The following is a 25,532-nucleotide window of genomic DNA, read 5'->3' as shown; positions in this document are numbered from 1 at the left end:
AGCTGGACTCACTAAAGGCCGCCTTCACCTGTGCACTAGGCTTACCTGTGACTCGGAAACACCTGTGGCAGTTTTAGATGTTAATTCGTCATCCTGTTAAACTTTTCTCTAAATAAGCTCTGAGATCAGCAAACTCAAAGAAAGAAAGTCCCACTAACATTCAATATTAATATTCCTGAAAACATCTGCGTGCCTGAATTAGCGTGAACTGTACTGAGGACGAGCCAGGTGTGAGTCGCTGTGTGACAGACGCTGATAACTTCATGGTGTTGTCTCCTTTCCAAGGTCATTGTGACAAAACTGTGTAACCTTGAACCGACTCTGGTACAGGTAGACCCCTGGTTGCCTAGGTAACCATTCAACGTATTAACTACACACTCATGTCAGTCAACAGTATCCTTGTCTGGGTTATTTTGTCTGTTGTTGATGAAGGTTACTCACGTTTGGTCTGTTGTCCACTCACTGCTTTACACTTTCTCAGCATCCATTTGAAAACACAGTTTTATTTATACGGTTTTAATTCTGCACAACAGTCCTTCTGAAGGTTTCTGCTGCCCTGTAAAGTCCCTGCAACACCACAGCTGATTCACTCTGCCCCGAATCAGCTCGTTGCTTTATTAAATTCACAATCTGTTTCATTTTATAGTTAGCACAGTCTCACACTAAAGCTATAGGAACCATTTTTATCTGTTTTTATCATAATGATAAAATTATAACTGATGATGTGTACTTATAGTCGATATTGTGTGTTGCTGATTGAGAGCCTGCTCATTTAACCCCTGTCAGATCTTAAAGGGCCATTCCACCATTTTGTTTCATACTGTTAAAGACATGAGTGTGGGTTTGATTTCAGAAAGAATCGAGAAACAGCAGAGTGTGAAGATCAGCTGCTTTAATGTGTCACTTCAACAGGTTCAGATCTCCTCAGTCAAATGTTGTTTGTTCTTCCAGGTTCAGGAAAAGGCAGTGGCTTTAACAGATAGAATAAATACTCCAAGTGCATACAGGTCATTATGATTTCTGATTGCAGAGTGTTTAAAAGTCTCTCACGTGAAAGTCTTTTCAGACTTTTTAGTTCTACTTTATTTATGGATATATATATGTTTGGATCCAGCTTTCAGTCACATCTCAGGGTCTTCCTCGGCACACAGAGACACTTATAGTTCAGTTTTGATCTTTGACATCGCCCCTTTGTTGCAGCCCTCTGTTTTCAGATGCTCACAGAAATTTGTTCCAGTGAAACTAATAAAATGTTCTTAAAAATATGAAACGTGATTAAATGGGTTTTGAAATAAAGGAAATCCAGTCCAACAAACAGTGCGACGTGTGCGCTGGTTATTCAGTAATGAATCTCAGTCTGCTGATGGAGCCAAATGTTCTCATTCTGACATGATGACTTCCTGTGCTCACTGCCAGTTTAATTCTGTGACTCTATATCTTACGTAGATGAGATGGGATCTATATAGGTTATACAATCTATGACTATCTCTGTGACATCAATGTGATGTCATATGATATTTAATGATAATTACAGATACAGAGTGTAAAAAACCCAGCAGGAAACCAAGTGTTCAGAGCAGTGAGCTTAGCTTTAGACTGTTAGGCTCTGTTATTTGAAACTTTGGCCAAAGTTGATATGAAGACTATCCATCGAAATACAAATTTGTGTTTTGTGGTGAAAACATAAAACCTTCTGCTCAAATATGCTGTACAGTTTGTTGTGTCTTGACTAGATTTTGGAGATTACCACGAATCAGCGTGTCAGCCTGTTTCAGGAAATATCAGAAAGTTGAAAGATAATAAATAATATACACAGTATTTTAATGATTTATGCTGTTTTTCTTTTGTGAGAAGCACCTAGAGGGTGAGCTCCAGAAACACCAGCCCAGTAACAGGATACTGGTTGCAAATATTCCCATTTGCCTGAGTTCCTCCCCTGAACGTCTCCAGAGGTGATTCTCTGACGTCCGACGTGAAAAAGATCATCGTTTGATAAGTGAATTTTTCCAGAAAGTCTCTCAGGGACCAAAACCTGGATTCAGACTGATCCTCTTGGTACCTGAATGGTCCAGTGATACTAGCAGCCATAGGAAGTTTGCGGCAGTGGTAACAGTGATGGATGTATTGCTCCCTCAGTAGTCGTCGTAGCGGTACGTGTTGGGGTACGAGTAGCGGTAGTCGTAGCCGTCAGCCCGTTCGGTTTTGGTCTGAAGAGGCTCAGGCTGGAAAGATAGAGACTTGATGACTCCACCCGAATCCTCTGTCACCTTCACCTCGGTGGAGTATGAGGATGAGGAGGGGTCATCTAGTAAGGAGGAGCAGCCAGGAAGGCCAGCAGGTTTGGAGGGAGTGCAGGGCTGGTAAGAGGGCAGGCCGACAGAGGGTTTGGGACACGACTGGTAAGGAGGGAGGGCAGCAGGAGGCTTCGGACACGGTTGATAGGAGACCTGAGGAGGAACACAGGAGGTGATAATGTGACAACGACATTATTTACAGGTGAAACAGATATTCAAGCTTCTATGTCAGCCAATTGTTTTCAGTTTACAGTGAAATACACAAGGTCAACCACGTGCAGGTCCAACTACAAAACACGTATCTCATACCTGACTCTTACGCATGTCTCCTGCAGGCTCTACAAGTTGAGACAAACCTCAGGTTTTGAGGGTTACTCACCTTGGTTGTTGTTGTGATGATGGTCTGCAGTGCTGCTGGTGAACCCGGGTTGTTGCTGGCATAACGGCAAGGGTACTCTGTGCTGTAGTAATGGTGGTTGTCACTGTAGGGGGCAGAGTTCTTCAGCAGTTCTTTCCATCCAGAAGGGGTCTTTGTCTGGGGGTCAAAGGAGGTAGAGGAGGAGGAGAGAGGAGCTGACGATGGAGACGAGGACGATGAGGAACCCAGGACCGGGGCCACTCTGCACAGAAACCAGAATCTGGTTTAAACCTGTGAAACTTTACATGTCATTTATGGTGCATTTTATTATTTTTACACTACCAGAAACTGTTTTGAGGAATATCTGAAGCTAACCTAGGGTCGCAAAGGTCAGAGGTCACAGGATATGAAGGTGAGGTCAGGTATCCTTGGAAGTCATATCCGGGCCTGCTCATATAAAGCCTGGGATTGGCTGGTTTCTGAAGTGTTGGTGTGCTCTCTCCCAGTGCATTGTGGGGGTTGTAGTAGGTTTCTGGGCTTTGGAATGCTGGGTAGTGCTGAGGGAAGTTTGGTTCAATGAAGGAAATCCTATCCGTTGGTTCAACGCAGGAGAGGAGCGCAGGGCCAAGAGCCTAAAGGGAAAATTACAGGGAAACAGTAAGTAAACAGCAGAGATGTGAACAAACAGTGGTTATTGTTTGTGGCTTATTGGTAGCAACCTGTGTTTCAATGAGTCGTCTCTTTGGTGTGAATGGAGGTGAGTTGACTCGTCTCTTTACTGAACTCCTTCTGGCTTCAGTCTCTGATTTGGACTCTGGTCTGGGATGATCATGAACGCCTTTTGCCTGGAGGACAATAATAGTAACATCAAATTCACAAAAATGTCATTTAGATAAATAGATACATAAATAAAAACACTGAATTTGATTTGTACCCTAATTTTGACAGTTGTAGTTTAAACCTGTTTAAAACTGTACCGAATAAAATATGATGGAAATCATTGTTTCATGATAAACAGAACAAAATCAACACATCAAAACTTAAATCTTTTTAAAGATGCAGCAATACATTTCAATAAAGTTGCAGTAAAGGTTGTGCAATAAACACCTGATGGACCAGCAACTATAGATAATTCAACAGTTCAAACCGAACATTGTTAGCGTTAGCGTGATCCGAGCCTTAATCCAAAGATTGATTTTTATCCTTCTCAAGCATCCAGGTAAGGAAATCCCAGAAAACATTAAACATTTCTCCCACTGAAAATGCAGATAAACACAATTAACGTTGTGATTCTATCATCAGTGTTTCATCATTTGACAAAAGATTTTGGAGAATCTGAAAAAACTTGTAGACACGAAAAGGCTGCAGTGTTCAGAGGGTTGACGAAGACCCGATGATGCCCTTTGATAACTGCTTTATTCAAATGTGTTGCAGTTAGTTTTAAACCAAACACAAAATGAGCAAATATTTCTTATTAGCTATCATTTAAATATTTATTCATGTTTAAATATTTTAAATACAATTTTTTTTTTCACTGACAGTGTTACAGCTAGAAAACCAGTTGTGCTGATAATCAAATTGGGGTGATCGTGGCTCAAGAGTTGGCAGTTTGTCTTGCAATTGGAAGGTTGCCGGTTCGAGCCCCGGCTTGGACAGTCTTGGTCGTTGTGTCCCTGGACAAGACACTTCACCTACTGGTGATTGTCAGAGGGGCCGATGGTGCGATATGGCAGCCTCGCTTCGGTCAGTCTGCCCCAGAACAGCTGTGGCTACAACTGTAGCTGCCTCCACCAGTGTGTGAATGTGAGAGTGAATGAATAGTGGAATTGTAAGCGCTTTGGGTGCCTAGGAAAGTGTTATATAAAATCAATCCATTATTATTAATCAACCTGGAAGAAGATGGCCTTTCCATCGACTCTCCAGAAGTTGGTGACAGGGTAACCACTGTGACCACGGCATGGGAGCAGCTCCAGAGCAGCATTACAATTGGGACAAAGCTTCTCTGAAACACACAAGAAAAATAAACTGGTCAGGTGAACGTGAACACAGGTGAGGAAGTCCTGAGAAGTCTTTGGTCCAGGCTCTTCTTACTCTGCTGCTTCTGCCGGGCTTTGTCACAGATGGCAGGTCGAAGCTGAAGTCTGGATCCATCAGGCAGTGTGCAGCCTCGAGAACAAACCACCACACCTAAACACGATTTCTTCAAGATCTGACAGTTGTGGTTGTTGGTGTTTCTCATTGCCCAGCCAGACAGATGTCTCTGAGCATTCTTATCTTCAGCTGCAAAACAAAATCCACCAAACAGTGACTTTTAGACCACTGAGCAATTATATTTCCCTATTTAATCATTTCATGGTGTATATTTTAAAATGTATTCAACCAACTCCAACATCTCATTGGTTAGCCACAGCCAATCAAGACAGAAACAGCTTTAGTGAAGGTTACAAATGATCTTCTTATGGCTTCTGACAGTGGACTCATCTCTGTGCTTGTCCTGCTAGACCTCAGTGCAGCGTTCGATACTGTTGACCATAATATCCTATTAGAGCGATTAGAACATGCTGTAGGTATTACAGGTACTGTGCTGCAGTGGTTTGTATCATATCTATCTAATAGACTCCAGTTTGTGCATGTAAATGGAGAGTCCTCTTCACACACTGAGGTTAATTATGGAGTTCCACAGGGTTCAGTGCTAGGACCAATTCTGTTTACATTATACATGCTTCCCTTAGGCAGCATCATTAGAAGACATAGCATACATTTACACTGCTATGCAGATGACACCCAGCTCTATCTGTCCATGAAGCCAGATAACACACACCAATGAGTTAAACTGCAGGAATGTCTTAAAGACATAAAGACCTGGATGGCCGCTAACTTTCTGCTTCTTAATTCAGATCAAACTGAGGTTATTGTACTCGGCCCTGAAAATCTTAGAAATATGGTATCTAAGCAGATTCTTACTCTGGATGGCATTACCTTGGCCTCCAGTAACACTGTGAGGAACCTTGGAGTCATTTTTGACCAGGACATGTCCTTCAATGCACATATTAAACAAATATGTAAGACTGCTTTCTTCCATTTGTGCAACATCTCTAAAGTTAGAAATATCCTGTCTCAGAGTGACGCTGAAAAACTAGTTCATGCATTTATTACTTCCAGGCTGGACTACTGTAATTCATTATTATCAGGATGTCCAAAAAACTCACTGAAAAGCCTTCAGCTAATCCAAAATGCTGCAGCAAGAGTCCTGACAGGGACTAGAAAGAGAGAGCAGATTTCTCCTGTTTTGGCTTCCCTTCATTGACTCCCCGTTAAATCCTCACATTTTTAACATCCTGTTAAAAGGGAGTTTTTCCTTCCCATTGTCGCCAAAGTGCATGCGGTGTCCAACTCCTGGCCTCGAGGGCAGGTTTCAGATCTCACCCTGGGTCAACACACCTGAATCACATGATTAGGCCTCTGGAGAACTTCGAGACATGTTGAGGAGGTCATCTAGCCATTTAAATCGGCTGTGTTGGATCAAGGACACATCTAAAACCTGCAGGACAGTTGGACACCCTGCTGTGGGTCTCTACTCTACAACATAAAACTCATATAAAATTTGGGACTATATTGTTAAAAAAATTAACTAAAATGCTTTTTATTTACTTGTTGCCATGGTAAGTCGTGACTTTCTTTCTCTGGTCAGACATGCACTTAACTCAGCTGACTGAACAAACTCCTTTTATTATGTTTTGAGTAATTACCCAAACACTGCAGCATGTTTATGACATTTTAAAACAATTTCACAATAATAACTTGTACATATATATTTTGACATGTAATCATGCTCCCTAAAAGAAAATGACTGAGAAGGTCAAATAAAGTTAAAAAATGATTAAAGCTGAGTGGGAATCAACCTACAGGCTCATAAATCTTCACATCATGTCTTTTATGTTTGGACAGAATTTAAATAAACAAAAATTAAAAAAAAAATCTTAGCAACACGAAAAAGTTTCTCACCGCTGTAAATGTACCGAACGTAACCGTCTGTCCACTCCTGGAACGGGTCAAACTGCTTCGTGTCCTGCAGACAGACGAACACACACACGGGTAAGACTTTGAAGCTCTGACTCAATGCGCTTTATGTATTTATTGTTGCTGACATAATAATATAATATGATATAATAATGAAAATAAAGGCGAAATTATGAGTCAAAGGCCGCTACACAGGAATAGATTACTGCAGTGATCGATCAGCTGATGACCTCACACTGAAACAGACCTGGGCTGTACCCCAATTCAGGGTCTAAAAGTAGGCAGCCTCAACGGTCCTCAAGGGCCGCGTACTCAAAGACCGCTAAGGCCGGAAGTGCGAGGCTTGTGAAATGGGCGGTCTAGCCTCCATCGCGCTGCCCAGGTTGCCTAGCAACCATGATAGCACTGAAGCACCGCAGCAATTTCCTAATGTTGTAAACCTGCTCAACATTTGGCAATAAACCCCATTCTGATTCTGATTCTGATAGCTGGAAACGTGTGGTTGACAGAAATGAAGGAGAACATATTTTGTTCATTTGTTTGTTTGTTTCTACACGAGCTTTGTGTGATTTAATAAGCATCTGAGGCTGAGACCACAGGACTGTAAAACATGATTCATATAAGGTTAGTTAGTAAATAACAATTAGTTAATGTTGTTCATGAGACTAAAGTCAGTGTAAATATAATATTATAGTTATTATATTAATCATTATTAGTTATTACAGCAGTGAGTTTGAACTCTCAAATCAAATCACTTCTATTGTCACATCACATGTGCAGGTACGCTGGTACAGCACATGTGAGTGAACTCTGTGTCAAACACTGAGCTTCAGTAAAGATTCAAGTTGAAGTCATTTATGTTTCCTATCACCTTAAATCTTCACTCAAAGACACTCACGTATCTGTGACAGTGTATATACAGATGTATCATATATGAGAGACAAATATTGTTCGTTTAATATGTTGGCATTACTAAATTTGGCTCAATGCTTACAAATATGTGTAAAAAGAAAATGTACGAGCTGTGATAACCGTGTCTGATAGAATGAAGAGTAGACTGATATATGAAATATTCCTTTATTGGGTGAGAAAATCAGACCATGTCATAACTGCTGTAAGTCACACAGAATAGATATCAGAGCCTTAAACAGGCTGACTTCTGCTAAATGGGTCAAACTGGGCAGAAAGTCTACAAACACATAACATCCTTATAGAATATGATGTAACACATCCTGATCGGATACAGCCCTGAACGCTGTGTGAAATGTACGGTGGCCCCGAGAAAACACACGTGCTTACTGATGTTGGTAAATCTTTGTCTGATTCTGTGAATAGATGTGTGAGCGTTATCAGTAAAGTGTGAAAAGTTTATCTTTAACAAAGAAAAACGCCAGACTCACAGTCAGGAAACAGAAAAAACACTGAAAACGACCTTAAATTCATACAAACATTCAGTTACATCATTTCACTCAAACAAGGAACCGCACATTTTAAACTCGTTTTATTTCCACGTTACACTGGAGACACGTCTCGGCTCATCGCCGTGGTGGGAACACGTCGGTCGGTACCTGCGCGGCTAATAGAGCAGACCTCGCATCACAGGACAGAAGCCAGCTCCAGTCTGACCAGCACCAACTTGCTGCTTATTATTGTCCTCACTGGGAGGGTTTCTTCAACAAAGTCTTCAGGTAGCAGCGACTTCACACCACGGCCCGTTCCACGGAGTTGCACTCGTGTTTAGTTTGAAACAGCGGCCGGTTTATATCTCCAGAATCCAGTCTTAGGACGTCCAGTCAGAGACATCAGAGGATCATAGTGGGCCAAACCCAGGAGACCAGAGACGAGAGCCCGGTACATGAACCAGCCCACGGCACTTTAAGCGGAGGAGCCCAGATTAAAAACGGCTGGTTCAGTGCGATCGTGGAAAATCCTCTGCACATATTTTCACGCAGCTCTCCAAAAAGCGATTCTTTGAATCACTTTGAGTTAAATGTAGATGACTAGTCAACGGTTTGTTTATTGAAATAATTACTGATTATTTATGTCTATTTATATCTATTAATGTCTCACACAAAGCACCGCAACAATTTCCTAATGTTGCAAATCTGCTCAACGTTTGGCAATAAAACTCTTGATTCTGATTCGTACAAACAAAAAAATCATTTGACCCGATTCGTGAAATGTAATCTCATTACTTAAAATTATTTGGGCGTAAATATTTCTGGAGCAAATTTTGAATTTCTTGTCAGGCAGTGAATTAACAAACAACCAAACCCCGTTTTCACGTGACCCGAAACCATTCGGCAAACATTCTTACCCATGTCCACGTCCAGGATCATGACACGGAGCGTGGACAGTCGGCTGGGAGTCAGGCTGTGAAGCCAGATAAAGTTTCCCTCAGCGGCCTCTGAACCACACTATTTATCCTGCATCAGCTCCATCATTTGAATTCGATCTGAAAAATCAGCTCTGAGTGTAAAAGCTGTGTCCCGGATCGATCACAGATATCGATCAGCGTGGGAGCTGTGTGCGATGGGAGATGTGTGTTTGGTTTCACTGGAAACAAAAATATACAAACCAGTTTTTTCTGTTTGAGCAACAACAGAGCGGAGAGCCGAGTCAGCACGGGTCACACGAACCTTCACATAACCTTCAAACAACCTCCAGAAAAACAGAAAAACAGAGTCAAAGAGCCGAGTCAGCGCGGGTCACACGGCGGCTTCACGTAACCTTCAAACAACCTCCACAAAACCTCTGACTCTGCACCGGTCTGTGGGAATGTGTGAAACTTTCACGCGTGACACAGTCTCCTGATTCAAACCACTGAACTGAAGTAATAATACAAATATTATTTATTATCAATAATAATTATTGATTATTATTACCAAATTAATGAAAACGTGTTTGTGAAGGCTCGTCTGTTTGGATCTGCGCATGTCATGAAAAAAAATAAATAAATAAAAACGTGTCTGAAAAAACGCCTGCAGGAGAAACATGATTTTATTCAACGGACATTTTTCACATTCATTACATTAAAAAGAACTGAAATATAATTTGTTCTGCTTGTTCTTAAATGTGGGGTTTTTCAGTCCGCTCTCTCTCTCACACACACACACACACACACTACAAATAAATGTCTTTATTTTTTATTAAATCCTCTGAACAGTTTGTTTAAATAAAGCTTTGTAGAATAAGATACTGGAGAACGTGTTTAATGATGTGAAAGTGACCGATTATCGATAACTGATCAATAATCCAATCAAACTTTCAAAGACTCGACCTGTGAATGTAAATAAAAACAGGTCGATGGTTTGATTATTGATCAAACACGTTCATGTGTTCCATACAAGGCAGAAAAATCCAGAAACTACAAACAAACATTTTCTCGATGCAGAACAGCTGATTTCAATATTGTGTTTTTATTTTGAAGCGCCTTGATGCGACTTTTGTTGTGATTTGGCGCTATATAAATAAAATTGAATTGAATTGAATTTTGTAACCCTTTTAAACTTCGACCTCTGCCCTCCTCTAATTCCTCATGCACGACTGAGTGTTTGTAATGTCAGTTACTGCATCATATATTCATTATAGATTTTTAGTTAATTATCGATAATTACGTGCATCAGGAATGGACGTGGTTTCGCGCTGGGATGTGTCAAAGCTTCCATGTAAATCACACACTGGACCGTTTTCTTTAGACCATCTCACAAAATCAAAATAAATAAAATAAGAAACATTTATTGAGTTGCTCACTTTGATTTCTGTAGACTTATAAATTCAAATAATGTTATAATATAATAAGCAGTGTGTACGCTCTTATTAATGAACGAATTCCTTTTTATTGTGACACTTATATGTGTGTAAATATTCTGCATGAACGAGTTATTTTTCAGATATTTGTTTAGTTTTCAAAAGCTTATTTTTAAACGTGGATATTTGGGTTTGTCACTGTGTGTTCGCTCACACTCTCAGACCTGCTGCTCTTTCACATTTTTATTTTATTTATTTCTTTTTTTCGTTTCATTTTCTCGAAGGCAAAAAATCTAACTAAATTCAAACACCTTTTTTTTTAATTTAATTTGAGCTCCAGATGTGACGACAATTCTCCAGAGGTGGCCTGTAATTCTAAAACAAACTCGGATTATTTCTATGCAAATTAAAAACATCTGACTTTAATTTTATTTTCGTGTTTTGCTTTTTCTGTTTGTTTCTTCTTGCCGCGTTTGTGCTCGGAGCGGATCAAACTGTGATCACTGATGAACAAACGTCTCCGGCCCTGACTCCCTGCTTCTCCAGACTCCGTTCATTGTCTGCCTAATTTAAGCTTCCTTCTTATTTCCTCTCAATCTTTTTTTATTGATTACATTTAAAATGAATAAAGGATGACTGGGATCACGTAGTACCTGGGGCAGCTTGGGGTCATTGATGTCCCACGTTAACTTCATCCCGACGGAACACACGCAGTCCGCCTCCTCGCGCTCCTCGGCACGGGACATCGTCCTGCCGCTGGCGGGCCTGACCCTGTCCTCTTCGGCTCTCCGGTGGTTCTTTCGAAATCAAAGAATTAGAATCTGAGCCAAATTAAAAGTTTTCAAACCTCTTTTCAAACCGGAAGTCCGCAGGTGAAATAAAACATTCAAAATGATCCGCGCGACTCCGGACAGCGCGTGCAGCTCTGTAGAGGACTCAGGTAGAAGTGAGAGGACAGGTGAGAGAGTCACGAGCCTGCGGAGGGAAGAGGGAGCGGGAGGGGGTGTGTACAGGTGAGAGAGGAAGAAAAACTAAAAATACAAACGAGACAAAAACAAGTGTGCAGCCTCGTGACGATCACCAATAATCAATCAATGCTCTGAACAACAGCCACATTAATAACAACAGCTGTTTATTATTCTTATTAATTATTTTTCTTCTAAATAAATAAGCTGATTTTGAAAAAATCTGTCCGTGTGTGTTGTGTAAACACGTCAGTGTTTCTCCCAAAACAAACAAATTCATTAGTCATCTATTAGAGGACACACCTGACGACCTGCTCACCTGCGCGCCCGCCGCCCGCGCCCGCCGTGTGTGTGTGTGTGAGAGACTTTTGGTGTTTCTCATTAAAACAGTTTTTTTAAATGAAAGTTGATTTTTAAGATTTTCATTAATTTTATTTACAATTTTTTGTGAGAATCTCAAAGTACACGAAAAAGAAGCCGATATTCCTTCGCGTGTCGGAACTACTTTCTCTGTGATGAGTTAATGACCTCCAGCTGTGCGCGCCCCCGTCACATCAGAAGCTGAGGGAGGACGAGGAGACGCGATGGTAAACTCACAGTTTGATATGATCACTGATCATTAAGTCAAGTATCGATTGGAAGTATATTTATGAACTTTGGTTGTTTCCCTGCTCGATTTATGAAACTCCGAAAACTGCAGTGCGTCATAGATCAGGGTGATGACATCACATACTAGGAATCAATAACGCTTCTATATCGATTCAAAATCGTTTTTAACTTTAAAAACGTGTTTAACAGCAGCTTCTGCGGGTGTTTCTGTTATTTTGTCCACCCCTGTGCCACACAGTCCAGCCTGTACTGCCCCCTGCTGTCCGTCACCGGAAGTGATCCTTTTGCATTTAAACTGGGAGCAAACAAACGTCTGATTCTTAAATCAGAGTAAATGTCAGTGGGGTCTGGTGCAGGGAGCACACTTTATGTCTGATGGTTTTACACACCTGCATCTCCCTGTCGCTCAGTTCGAGGTTCAGGTGGAGGACTGTATGCTCCATGGAGACACGTCCCATCTGGCTTCTCTGCTCTACTATGAAGGACTGACCAGCAGCACCCTCACCCGGCTGGACCAGCTGGTTACCAAGGTAAGGGGGTAACTGTTTGTTCTCTATGCATGACTATCAGACAGGAGTTCTCCATGTTCACCACAAATGTTCACTTAAGCTTTAAAAGTTTATGCATTTAACAAAAACCTTCACCACCAAGGGGCAGTGTCTGCCCACACTGTGTTGGTTTGTTGACCTGTGCCATTAGAAACCACCTGATGCAGTGCCTGTCCTGAGGTCAGGGTGGTGCAACAGTTGGTGCTGTTACAGATGGAAGATTAAACGTCCTGTCTGGGCCAAGCTGACCACCACATTGCCATTCAGGTGCACCTGCCTCTCACCTGGTGACAGGTTAGATCAAAGTTAAGATAAAGATGCTGTAGAGCTCAGGCATCATCTTATCCTCCTGTTACAGCTTTTAGAAAACAATGAAGTTTAAATGATGAACAGAAAGGTAAATGATGTCATTTACCTTTAACAAGTCACATGACCTCAGGATGTTTTCTGTGATTGGCTGAAAATTATTGGCCAGAATGAAGTCAGACTGAGCATGCTCCTCAGTCTGTCTGCTAAATGAAATGGGCTTTTGTGTTGATGCCTCTGAGAGTGCCTGGGTTTGGGACTAAAAATCTGCACGATAAGTTCATATTTCATACCAGCTGATGTGGAAAGTCCACTGATTACATTTAGTTTTGTCCATGTTAAAGCAAGCTCTCTGGAAGGTTCCAAGCAGCCATAAAGACCCGACATGTTCATAATCAAAGTTTCATGTCAAACAAAGTATTCCATGTGGAGGTGTTTGAGTCACGCTGTTGTACGTGAAACGTCTGGCCTGCCTGACGTTAAAAGGCCTCAGCGTGCCTCTGTGGTACGTTTTACTTGGTTTGTAGTAGGTTTGTGTTCTTTATGCTCCTGTTTGTGTAACGTCCGTTTCCACTGCAGGATCAATAAAGCATCAGAGTGATGTGAGCATGACTGAGTCTTACCACACACCTGTTTGCTTGCTTGGTTGTTAGGAGCTGCGTGATTCTGGTTTCAGCAGAGCTATGCTTGTCTTGAAGTCTTTGGGGATTCTGGCAGAGAACAAAGAAGACCTGCAGATGCTCATCGGTCATGGACTGACTGCTAAAGTAATCTGTCTAAATTTGTCAGAATAAATCGGGTCAGATGTCATGCGTCACATTACCTTCATGTTGTTGTTTGCCTTTTAGGCATTGATGTGGTTTGAAGCGGTCTGTGAACAGCTGACTTCTGACCTTCAGAGAATCTCCACCCCCCTGCTGAATCTCACTGAGGAGTTCTTTGACTTCTTCCTGGTGAGAACATTTCTCTACCCAGAGGGCTATAACTGTGGAGCCACATCCATGTGTTAGCTAGCTGTGTCGATAAGGCCAATATTGTTTTACCTGTTGAATCGCCATGGTAACAGATGCTAAACATCTCACCTGGGACTTATTCTATAAAGTGAGTTTAACATACCCAGGGTTGTCTAAGGAGCTTGGAAAGAAAAGCGTCTGGACTTCTTTAAGTTGCTTGAAGATGTTTCACCCCAAAGTATCCCCCCCAAAGAGGTACGAAGGAGTAACCCAGTGGGATACTTCCACTGGGTTTAATTCTGGGACTCTCCACCATTTGACCTTAGAACTGAAGAAGCTTCTCGGATGAGAGGTGAAACGTCTTCAAGTAACTTAAAGAAGTCCAGACGCTTTTCTTTCCAAGCTCCTTAGACTACGATGACGTGGATGTCTGAGAACCTTCACAGACATACCCAGGGTTTTTTATCTGAATCCACTTACCCTGATGTTAGCAGTCACCATAAACTGTTAAGCTGGTTATCAACTCGCTGTGTTCACACCCTGCATGCTGACATTAAAGGTGGTGTTGGTAGCATTCTATCAATGTGAAAGGAACAGCTTATATGACTTGATGTAGCTCATTGTCTTGCACAGGAAATTATTTCTATCCACTGGTGATTAAAAATCTATAAACAACATGAAGAAAATGCTACAGTGTTGTAAAAGGTAGCAGAATGTTGCAGAAAGGTCTTGATGCATGCTCAATCATCCAGGTAAGGAAATCCCAAAAGGCTGATTCTGGACATAGTAAAGTTCACAGAGAGTTGGGGAATGGCTGTGATTACAGCACTGTAAGATGGTGAAAGAAGAAACCGACCTCACAGATTTCAGATTGTGTCTAAGGTTGGGGAAACCTGCAGTCAGCTGACACTGAAGAAGTCACCTGACAATGAAACGTTTGTCCCACTAAAAATGTCCAGATGAACAGAATCAAACTCCTGGGATTACAGAAATGGGTTCTGGTGATTTGGTGGTAAAATGCAGTACTGCTGATTATTTCACAGGTTATACGTTAGAGCTGTGAAACCTTCAAATGGATCTGTGTAAATTTAAAGCGCTGTTCGATACCGCTGAATGAAGCCCAGCTCAGACGGACTGTCCATGTGTTCACGTGCCAAGTCTCTGGACAAGCAGAACGCACACAAAGAACACCTGTCCAACCAATCGCATTCATTCATCAGGCTGTGGAACAGGATGCTTTCATGTTTCCATGGGTCCAGTTTAAACTTTCATATGTGTAACTGTTACTTTAGAAATAAAAAGCACCACTGGACATGCTCAGACACACCTTTTTCCACTCTGTGCCCCAAATGAATACATCACACTTCATTTACTGTTTCGTACCGTTAAGTATGTGAGATCAAATCTAACGTCCTGTTGAACACATATAGTGATGGACCTGGAAATGATTCCCTAATGTGTCTGGGTGATTAGGATCTAGCTGTACTTCATTCATCCATGTCACCTCCCGGTCCAAGTCAAATCATTTCTGCCATTGGTTTGGATCCAAAGTCCTGTACTGGGGTCACTGTAAAGATTCTGCTCTGGTCTTGGACTCTGGCAGCACCAGATGTGGTGGCCTTCAAGCTCTCTCTGCTACAGCTTTATTTTAGCATTACAGGTAACCGACACAGTGATGACCACTATGACAGAAGAGCTCCTTCACTTTGTTGTGATGAGAGATGTTCTCCTGGAGGTTGGCCAAAGCTGCATCCAGCTTGTGTTTCTGAACAGTCTGGGATTCATGGTGAGCCTGGAGCTAAAACTCACAATAAATGGCCTGTATTTATATAGCGCTTTACTAGTCCCTAAGGACCCCAAAGCGCTTTACATATCCAGTCATCCACCAATAAGAGGCCAACACTGTAGACAGTTTCTGCGAGCTTTAAGTTTCCTCTCAGTACATGCAGCTCCTGCTAACTCTAACAAAGAGAGTTCATAACGTAAACAGAACTGGTCCTACCGCAGAACCCTGAAGCAGAAAAACCCCAAACATTTGTTTTGTACAACTTTGTGCTCGCTACAGGCTCTGGCTGCCGATGTCTGATTAATGCAGTTAATTTGATCAATTTTATAACTGGGTCAATGCTAAACACTTTGCTGATGGAGTGAAACCGTCATTAAAATCTTTTCCACATTAATTCAGTGTAACATAGGATGTAAGAGTTGCTGTTTGCTGGGAGATGAACCAGGCTCATTAAATACACTCTCTATCGTCTCGTTTCAGCTGCTTGGCCAAGCTTCTCTTCCAGGTTGGTTTCTGTCTTTGCTTTGATCTTCATGTGTTAGGCTTCATTTAGACTTCTGCTGGAGATGATGATGTTCTAGCTTCGTTAACTGGCAGCTCCTTTCATCCCTAAACCACAACCTTCCAGGTAGTTCAGTGACATGTAGGTACATTTCTTGGAAGGTTACAGTGTAGGGATCAAATGAGTTTCTGGTGGCAGTGTAAGTTATGATGTAGATTTCCCACCGAAGCATGAGTCTCACCTGTCCGTCCTGTCATCTACTACCTGTCCGTTTCTCAGTGAGTCAGCTGTCAGTAGTTCTTCTGCAGTTGGTTCATCTGACTCTGGAAACAGAAGTTCACTTCCCATTGAGACTGGAGGTAATGCACTGACACAGTGTGCTTTTCATTGTCTGTGCTGGGCTGTGATGTGTTTTTGTACACAGCTTTGCTCTGACTCTAAAGAACAGCTGGGTCACATAGTATTTGGACAATACAGAGGCAATCTAAGGAGCGTGGAAAGAGAAGCGGATGAACCAAAGGAGCAGTTAAGTTTCTCAAAGAAACTCAAAGAACTCCAGTGGCTTTTCTTTCCACGCTCCTTAGATCACCGTGATCTGGATGACTGACCTCAGTGTAATTTCTCTTGTTTCAGGCCATCAGGACTTTCAACAGCGTGCTGGAGTCTCTGAGCCGAGAACAGAGGAGACTGATCCAGAATGACCAGAATCAAAACCAAATGCTGTCTGTAGTGCACACTGAGATTTTTACATTGAAATGTTTCTAACCAGCACATGTATACCCATCTAAATTCAGTACTATTTGCTTGATTGCCTGTCTGACAGACCCCAGGTGGCTGCAGCAGTTCTGACAGTTGGAGGTGAGTTACAGCAAATCGCACCGAATATTCAACATGAGCGATTCTTGTTTTCTTTATTGGGATTGTTTTCTCTTCACCTGTCATAATGCTTTACGGATATTTAGAATCGCTGTGGTTAAACGATGTCCTAAGGAAGTCTCATGAGTGTGAACAGAAGAGTTTAGAGCAGAGTCTTGACTCTGCACTTGGAACACCTGAGCACACCGTCCCCTCAGTGCTGTTAGCAGTGAATATATAGAAGCGTCGTGTTTGTCACCTCTATGTTAGACAGGAAGCCCGTAAACAGGAAAGGGCCTAGAATAAAAGTGTTATTACAGACGGCCACGTTTGTAGTTCTCCGTTTCAGACTATGAGCTGCAGGTCAGCCTGTCAGAAGCTCTGTGTCGCATGACTCCACGCAGAGACCGCATGCAGAAAGCCAGTCAGTGGTTCTCCATCCCTGACATCAGCATGGCTTTCTGTGACATCAGAGATGCTGATTTTGAGTCGGTGAGTTCTCAGCTGTCTCACTCTGTATGTCATTTCCAAGCTTTCTGTTTAAATTCCACAGTGTGATGAACACAACACACACAGTTCAGGTTGTTAAGCCTGTATTGAACCTTCTGAGTAATCAAAGTGAATCTTTAAATTTTCTCCAAGTCTACCTCGGGTCAGCCACAAGATTGGACTGGATTCATACCCTAAAAACAAGTACATCCACAAAGCATTATTAGTATTTCATTAATGTGATCTTGAAGGGAAAAAAATGGGGGTTTTTTTCTGACAATTTGTATATTAAAAAAACAAACAACAATCTTCTCTAATAGAACTTGAAGCTTTTAGGCTAAACATGCAGCATTAATGTAACAGCTTATTAGCCAGCTATCATTCTGGCATCACTGTTTTCCGTGTTTCACATAAACATTATTTGTGCAAGAGTCATTTGATAAAACACCTTAAGGCAACTGTTGTTATTTGGTCCTATACAAATAAAACTGAACTGACTAAAGTGAACCAAGGTCATTTTGGCCACAGTAGAAAATAATTTATTTTCTGTTTTGTTTTTTTGTTTGTCTTTTTTGCCTGTCCCGTTTGGATCTTAGGCGTCAGAATTGATGTCTGAAGGCCAAAAAAGATGCCAAGCGGATTTAGTTTACCAATTGGATCATCATGGCCTTGCCATATTGGTCCAATTGGTAAACCTTTTATTATAATTAAAAAACAAACTAAAAAGAGCAACATAATAAATACAGCACCATCACAATAAACTAGCTAACAGTAGATACTAAATATTACATGTTATTGTGCAGTACGCAAGCTCAACAGTGCACAATGTGCTTTGAGGCAGCAGCCAAGAAAGGTGTAGTTTGTGTCTGTGTGCACACCTGTGTGGATCAGCACACTTGTATTCAAAAGGTTTCTCCATGTAATGGTCTGCTAGGGAGTGTGGGGAGCCATAGCCCCGTCCCCCAGGGCATATAGCAGGTATGGAGGAGATCCAGGTCCCAGAGTACAAGAACCCAAGGAGGACCACCAGGGGGGCAACCGTGCCACCCTCCTGGGAAGAGCTGAGGAGAGCCCCAAACGAGAGGTCACCCAGCAGCCACGGAGCAAAGGCCAGAGGGGGTTGCTGTGACGTGCCCGCATGCTTTGCCGGCAGCCAGCTGTGCCAGAGAGGACCGAGCCCCATGCCCACAGGCCTGAGGGCACCCTATCCCCCGGAAGAGGCCCACCTGGGCCACAGGCGCCAGGGCCCGCCAATCGGCCATGAATCGATACATACATGAGCTCTCGGCCCCAGACACCAAGAACCACAAACACACCAACGTCTGAGGGCATCAGCCACTGGCAGGGAGTGTGGTGAGGTGAGATGGGCCTCCATTCCTCGGAGAGCCTAAGATGTTCCCAGAGAGGTGGAGTCTAGAAAATAATTTCAATAAAAACCCAACCAGACAGCCAATTGCTCTAATCTAACCAGCATGTCCTGGGTCTAGCCTGGACCTCCATTCCTGCAATACCTCACCGAGGAGATGTCACTTTTGATGTGGAGCAGCAGCAGTTCTACCCCTCCTAAATGACCAAAGTCCTCACCCCATCTCAAGGAAGAGCCAGAGGAAGCTATTTTCTGTGTCTTTTAGTCCATGCCACGGCTTGTGACCACAGGTGAGGGTGGGATAAACCAACAGGGTCTCATCACGTCGTGGATCGATGACGCCAACAGAACCGCATATCTGGGAAACTGGCTTAACTGTCTTTATACAGGTTTTTAATTTTTTTTATGAAGTAAGTCAGCCATCTGTCTCACTGTGCAGGACTGCAGACGATTCTTGAATTTTGTCAACTGCTACCATGGAAACCAGGGGAGGTGATGAACCATATTTAAATATTTATTAATATAAAGTAAATCGGAGAACTCTGATCACAGTAGTTACCTGTGTTCTGTCTCTCAGGGTCTACACTATTCCCTGCCTCCGTGCCTTTCTCAGTTCCACTCAGGTACATTTTTCACCCTTTGAAAAATAATTTTTTTTAAAAAAAGGACGTAATTTTTTTTGGCATTTGTATTCAGACTCTGTATGTTTTCTTGTGCAGCTCTTTCGTCCAAAAGATGAGAAACTAGATGAGTTCTGGATAGACTTTAACACGGGCTCAGGATGTGTCAGCTTCTTCATTGATGAGCCTCAGGTAGTACTCCATACTATGAAGTTTTACTGTAGAACTGACAGACTTTAGGTTGTTTTGGGGGGCTTGCTTGATAAGCTGTATTCAATTCTTCAGCAGCTTCACTGGTTGCCAATAGAAGCCAGGATAAACTCTAAAATCTTACTTCTCACTTGGAAGTGTATCCATAAATCTGCTCCTTATCTCTGTGATCTACTTCATTCCAACACTGTTTCCCGCCTCTCAGATCCTCGTCTGCCATTCAAGTTGTTCCTTCTCCTCGTCTTACCACTATTGGGAGCCTTCAGTTGCTCTGCTCCTCGGTTCTGGATCTCTGTTCCTCCAGCCATAAGAAATGTAGACTCTCTTCCTATATTTAAGTCACAGTTCAAAACCCATCTGTTCAAACTGGCTTATTCACTTTTTTGCTGATTTTTATCTGTTGTCAAGTTCTGTTTTGCAATTTTAACTTATTTTATGGGCAGCACACTGGTTAGCACTGTTGCTGCACACCAAGAAGGTCCTGAGTTCAATTTCACCATCAGGCCGGGGTCTTTCTGTGTGTAGTTTGCATGTTCTCCCAGGTACTCCGGCTTCCTTCCACCGTCCAAAGACTTGCAGTTTGTGGGGATAGGTTAATTGATTAAACTAAATTGTCCATAGGTATGAATGTGGGAGTGAATGTGAGTGTGAATGGATGTCTGTGTGTGTTAGCCCTGCGACAGACTGGCGACCTGTCCAGGGTGTACCCCGCCTATTGCCCTATGACAGCTGGGATAGGCTCCAGCGCCCCCCACAAATCTGAAAAAGAGAAGTGGATGGATGGATAACTTGTTTTATAATTATTGCCCCTTTCATTTTTTGCTTTGTAAGGTGACCTTGGGTTTCTGAAAGGCATCCTCAAATAAAATGTTGTGTCAAATAATGCAATAAGGTTTTGTTTAAAAGCACCAAAGGGAACAACTGCCTTGAAGTTTTAGTTGGACACTGAGTTTGGCTGCATATTCACATTTTTCTCCTGCTGTGTTCTGGTCATGTTTTTGTTCAGGGTTTCCTGTGGGGATCCATTCATGTGCCGAAGGAGGAGGTGGATCATTACAGTCTGCTGGTCAAACAGAATGGTCAGAACTTTAACCCTAAAATCCAGCATGTTGAAGCATTCAGGTATGTTAGATCATGTATAAGTAGGACCAGAGCATGAATTGGACAATTCTGTTTTTCCCATGATGCCCTGGGGAAGAGACGGTCCTCAGTTTCTGGCTGAACAATCCCATCATGCACCACAATGTCAGAGGCCAGACAGTGGAGCTGACCTTCAACTCCAAACACCACAAAGAACTGGAAGAGGCAGCTGGGAGAGTGTTCATGGTAATGGTTTGTCTCACCACCTGTCCTGTCAGCCTGCCGCTGTTATTGGACTTCTAATCAGTTTTTCCTGTAAAAAAACAAACAAAACAAAAACCCCTACCATGCTTGAACAAAAAGGTTTTGCTGACTGCTGGTCAAGGATCAATATTTGTAATTGTATCATCAGATCTGCAGTCTGCGTGTCTTAGACAGGTGACACAGGTAGTTTAAATCTGTCAGTGCTTCTCTTCTGATAACCGGTCTCTCTTCAGACTTGAATTTGTACCTGAGCCATGGTTTTATTTTTTGTTTGATTTCTCGGTGTTATGAGAAGCTGCATCAATGGTTATAAAAGTCTAACAGCTGCTGGGAGGAAGGACCTGCCATAACGCTTCTTTGTGTACTGTGGATGCGGCAGTCTGTCACTGAAGGGGCTCTCCAGTTCTGCAACAGCTTCATGCACGGGTTGGGAGACATTGGAGTTCTTCTGTCTCCTACTACCTGCACTGGGGGCATCCTTGGACAGAGCTGGCCTCGTATGGAGCTTATCCAACTGCTTCCTCTCAGCTGTAGAGAAGCTGCTGTTTCAACAGACAACACCATAGATGATGGCCGAGGCCACAACAGAGGTCTTGGAGTGCAGGGTATGCTCCTGAAAAGATCTTGTTGTCCTCAGCAGGTGGAGTCTGCTCTGACCCATACTGTAAATAACGTCAGTGTTGGGACTCCAGTCCAGTTTATTGTTCAGGTGAACACCCAGGTACAGGTCCGTTCCCTGAATGTTCACTGGTGTCAGTGTGGGGGGTCTGTTGTCGTCCTCACATGTTCAGGAGAGGGAGCAGTTTAGATGGCTTGGGGGAGCTGGTGCTGTGGCTTGTCTCCAATTCAGGCTAGTTTGTCTTGTTCTTCTGTCTTCACTGTCGGTTGAGTGATGTGCTGGTGCTTTGAGAGGTTGAGCTGGAGTACTCGGTGTGGTGGGGAGGAAGGGTGCTGGCCTCCAGTTTGGTGCTGCACTCAACACTGGTCCGTTCTTTCTTGCCCTGTGGCAGGGTGTGAGAACTGGCGGTGCTTACTGAACCTCTCTCTTTCCAGGGAGTCCCCAACATCTTTGTGGGGGCGAGTACACTGCACCCGGGATCACTGCAGAGCACGGGGCCACCTGCCCATCCACGCTTCAGAAGGTGTAGGTGGACAGGCCTGGATCTAGGGCTCGCTGCATCTACATCCCTTTGTTATTAAGGGTAGAGGATTGGTCTGGTTGCTGGGTCTCAGAAGGGTTTCTTGATTGCAGCCTCACAATGATTTTTAAATCACTGAACACACACACACACACTGACACACACACACGCACACGCTGTATATTTGTTTGTGTGCTCCCTCTGTTTTGTCTTTAGGTGCTGTGTATCATATGAGTGAGCTTTGTTAGAGAACTGTTTACTTCACCCTTTTCTTTTAATTCTATTTCTCTGCATTCCTTTTGTTTTACCAATCTAACCTGCATAACCAGCATCCAGCATAACAACCACTAGAGAAGATGAATAATAAAACAAAACAAAAACAACACCCCCCCCCCCAAAGAACTTGAGAAATTAAAGAAAATGATCCCCACACTGCTTCCAGACTCCAGTGAGTCAGAGCTTGGTGCAGGAGGTAGATGTTGGCATCATCTAGCCCAGTGCTAGGGTCGTAGGCCAACTGCAGCAGATCCAATTAAGACGTCAGAGGGCGAAGATGTTTGAGTACCAACCTCTCAAGGGTCTTCATCAGCTGTTGAGGTCCATCCAGGATGTGTGGTCTTCAGTACTAGTACCACTCCACAGCTGTGGAGCTTCCCCTGCTCGTGCTGAACATGTATGCCAGGATGCCACACAATTGGTCTGCACAGCTCCTCAGGAGCCTGGAGCTGATGCCATCCAGACCTGCAGCCTTTCTCACCTTGACCTTGAGCCATTCCTCGCCTGAAGTATTGACAGGGACAGGATGGTGGTGGAGGAGGGGAGCTGTGAGATGGAGTCTTGTGTAGCAGAAGAGTGGGTGAGGGCTGAGAGGTGTGAAATCATGGGAACAAAAGCTGACATTTGTCGAAGACGCGGGGGTTTGCAAAAGAGATGATTGGGCTGGGGGAGTGGAGTGTCTGTTCAAACCTGTTTGGACATCAGGGTTGGGACAGGTAAAGATCCCTGGGTACTTCACCTTAACAATAAACTGGACACACAACGCTCACGCACTGTACAAGCTGTTTTAAAGTGGGCTCCATGTGCTGGACAGGCATGTGCAGGATATTAGTGAAGAGTGTTTATTACACTGTGATGGGTTCAGCTATCTTTTATGCAGTTGTCTGCTGGGGAGGCAAGGGAGAGATGGAGAGCAACAGATTAATAGGTGAAGAAGGCAAGCTCTATCCTGGACAGTCCTCCAGACCCCATAGAGATGCTGGGCCTTGTTCATTATGGACAACACTGGTCACCCCCTGCATGAGACTGTGGAGGCCCTGAACAGCTCCTTCAGCAGTGGGCTGTTAGTCACGGTGTAGGAGCAGGGTCGTAGGCCCTTCATCCCCACAGCAGACTGCAGTACACAGCTGTGATAGCTGTCTGCAAAAATATTCAGACTTTATTTACTGTAAATAGCATCCATTTGTAAGTATTATAGTGTTTAGCTTTATTGCACACTGTTTGTTCTATTAAGTTTTTCTAGTAATCACGAATTTATTTTCGGGGGCGACCATGGCTCAGGGGGTTGGGAATCGCATCTGTAACCGGAAGGTCACCGGTTCGATCCCTGGGCTCTAGTGAGGTCCTGGTCGTTGTGTCCTTGGGCAAGACACTTTACCCTACTGCCTACTGGTGTTGGCCAGAGGGGCCGATGGCGCGATATGGCAGCCTGGCTTCTGTCAGTCTGCCCCAGGGCAGCTGTGGCTACAACTGTAGCTTACCTCCACCCGTGTATGAATGTGAGAGTGAATGAATAGTGGTATTGTAAAGCGCTTTGGATTTATATAGCGCTTTTCAAGGCACCCAATCTATTATTATTAGTATTATTATTTTGTCTTCCGGTCTCTTGATGTAACAAGTAAATTTCCTGTGTGGGATTAATATTAGTCTGTCTATTTCATGTTGATGATGTCCCACTCTGACAGAAAGTGCAGAATACCCCACATGTCAAAGATCCAGGCGGTACAGCCCAGGCCTCGACTACAAACAAACATGGCAGACGAGCGTATGGCCATAAGAAGGCGCCAAGTAAGAGCCAGCTTAAGAGTGAGTCACATCTTCATTGAACTTGTACATAATTGTTATCACCGCACCATCATCAGAGGGAGATGGCTTTCATTGTGTTATCGTTACAAATTAACTAACCTTTCTCCTTCCATAGTTTTACCTCTGTCGTCTCCGAGCAGTGAAGACGACTCCACTGTATCCAAGGTAACAACAATCGCCAACAAATAAACAGTTTGTTTCTGATGTCTAACCTTCAGGGTTCTGCTTTTAGCCTGCAGCCAGAAGTGCAGCGGAGGTCCTGTTTGATCAAATCAGACACACGACGTCTGGATGTCACAGTAAGTTAGCTTCTTCTTTAAGCCCCGGGTTATTTCGAAGTTTAGAGTTACTGTAAAGATCTAAACAAATGAACGTCTCAGTGGTTTTTCACTGTGAATCACGGCTATTCAACTCAATCGTTGGGAAAGATTTTGAAACCGAGGAACTGATCTTTTGTTGCAGTCAGTAAGCAGCAGATCATGATCCATTTCAAACCCACACAAGTGAAAAACAAGTAATGTTTATTCTTTTTTTTTCCCCTGTGAATCTGGTGACCACTCACAAAAAAGGGCCATTAAAAAGGGGAGCTCTAACTAAACTCTTTGCACATTTGAAATAAAAAAACAAAACGTTTTGAAAATTCCCTTTCAAAATAAATATTTTGCTGAAACAGACATATTTTAAAGGACAATGGTCACATCTGCAGTTTCTGCTTTTTTTTTGCCTGCTATGATCTCCTCTTTGACATCACAGAAATGCTCCAGTGCCCTGGCTTTGGACAGCCACCTGGCATCGTTGTGCAACAGCAGGTTATGGTGCTCAGCAGACTTTTCTGCGAGCAGCATGCGGAATAAGCAGTGCTGGAGGCTTGATGTTGAGCGAATAAAATAAACTGCAGCCATGACGCTGTCCATTGTGGTTTTGAGCTCCGCACTTAGTTTTGTGTACAACACAGTCTGATGAACAATGCGGTTCAAGGTTCTTTATTTGTCACATGCATAGTTATACAAGTATAACACACAGTGAAATGTAGCCTGACACGCTCCTCGACATGTGCAAAAAAGGAGTTGATAGTGGACTTCCGGAGGTGCAGAGAAGTACACACCCCCATCACCATCAACAGCGCTGCTGTGGAGAGAGTGAGCAGCTTCCGGTTCCTTGGTGTACATCTGGCTGAGGATCTTACGTGGTCAGTACACACAAAAAAAACAGTGAAGAAGGCGCAGCAGCTCCTCTTCTTTCTCAGGAGACTGAAAAGATTCGGCATGAACCCCCGCATCCTCAGGACCTTCTATCACTGTGCCATTGAGAGCATCCTCACTGGATGCATCACCAC

At 43.1% G+C, this 25,532-nt stretch overlaps 2 protein-coding genes across 5 annotated transcripts in view; one reads left to right on the top strand and one right to left on the bottom strand.

Moving 5' to 3' along the window:
* Positions 1-877: 877 nt before the first annotated feature.
* gcm2 (glial cells missing transcription factor 2) lies at positions 878-11,385 on the bottom strand. Of its 2 annotated transcripts, none has more exons than XM_005754629.1 (8): positions 11,076-11,385; positions 6,658-6,721; positions 4,744-4,932; positions 4,542-4,654; positions 3,372-3,497; positions 3,028-3,284; positions 2,674-2,914; positions 878-2,447 (listed from the first exon to the last, which is right to left on the bottom strand). In XM_005754629.1, exons 1-8 carry the CDS (start codon positions 11,166-11,168, stop codon positions 2,133-2,135), a joined length of 1,398 nt encoding a protein of 465 aa, XP_005754686.1. In that variant the 5' UTR covers positions 11,169-11,385; the 3' UTR covers positions 878-2,132. The 2 variants fall into 2 exon arrangements, with proteins under 2 accessions (XP_005754686.1, XP_005754687.1); XM_005754630.1 differs by lacking the exon at positions 11,076-11,385 and adding an exon at positions 6,920-7,006.
* Positions 11,386-11,848: 463 nt separating this feature from the next.
* The window catches only part of sycp2l (synaptonemal complex protein 2-like), a 26,177-nt gene continuing 12,493 nt past the window's right edge, over positions 11,849-25,532 (top strand). For all 3 annotated transcript variants that reach the window (XM_013907918.1, XM_013907919.1, XM_013907917.1), the window contains exons 1-17: positions 11,849-11,974; positions 12,407-12,526; positions 13,504-13,617; positions 13,699-13,803; positions 16,070-16,094; positions 16,371-16,450; positions 16,725-16,813; positions 16,915-16,949; positions 17,296-17,438; positions 19,241-19,293; positions 19,379-19,424; positions 19,521-19,613; positions 20,638-20,710; positions 20,830-20,957; positions 24,076-24,196; positions 24,312-24,361; positions 24,429-24,495. In XM_013907918.1, the coding sequence (XP_013763372.1) occupies positions 11,972-11,974; positions 12,407-12,526; positions 13,504-13,617; positions 13,699-13,803; positions 16,070-16,094; positions 16,371-16,450; positions 16,725-16,813; positions 16,915-16,949; positions 17,296-17,438; positions 19,241-19,293; positions 19,379-19,424; positions 19,521-19,613; positions 20,638-20,710; positions 20,830-20,957; positions 24,076-24,196; positions 24,312-24,361; positions 24,429-24,495 (1,345 nt within the window). In that variant the 5' untranslated portion in view covers positions 11,849-11,971. The remainder of the gene's footprint in view (positions 11,975-12,406; positions 12,527-13,503; positions 13,618-13,698; positions 13,804-16,069; positions 16,095-16,370; positions 16,451-16,724; positions 16,814-16,914; positions 16,950-17,295; positions 17,439-19,240; positions 19,294-19,378; positions 19,425-19,520; positions 19,614-20,637; positions 20,711-20,829; positions 20,958-24,075; positions 24,197-24,311; positions 24,362-24,428; positions 24,496-25,532) is intronic.

This window comes from Pundamilia nyererei, unplaced genomic scaffold (assembly GCF_000239375.1).
Source record: "Pundamilia nyererei isolate P.nyererei 1_Seehausen unplaced genomic scaffold, PunNye1.0 scaffold00611, whole genome shotgun sequence".
NCBI classification, from domain to species: domain Eukaryota; kingdom Metazoa; phylum Chordata; class Actinopteri; order Cichliformes; family Cichlidae; genus Pundamilia; species Pundamilia nyererei.
Note: the sequence above shows the minus strand (reverse complement) of the source record. Positions and strands in the feature narration are given on the sequence as shown.

Excerpts from the sequence above, each read along its gene's own strand:
- gcm2 (XM_005754629.1), bottom strand. The coding sequence starts at position 11,168 with ATGTCCCGTGCCGAGGAGCGCGAGGAGGCGGACTGCGTGTGTTCCGTC. Across the intron at positions 4,655-4,743 it reads AGCCCGGCAGAAGCAGCAGA|AGAAGCTTTGTCCCAATTGT; the intron begins GTAAGAAGAGCC and ends TGTGTGTTTCAG. Across the intron at positions 2,448-2,673 it reads TCATCACAACAACAACCAAG|GTCTCCTATCAACCGTGTCC; the intron begins GTGAGTAACCCT and ends GTTCCTCCTCAG.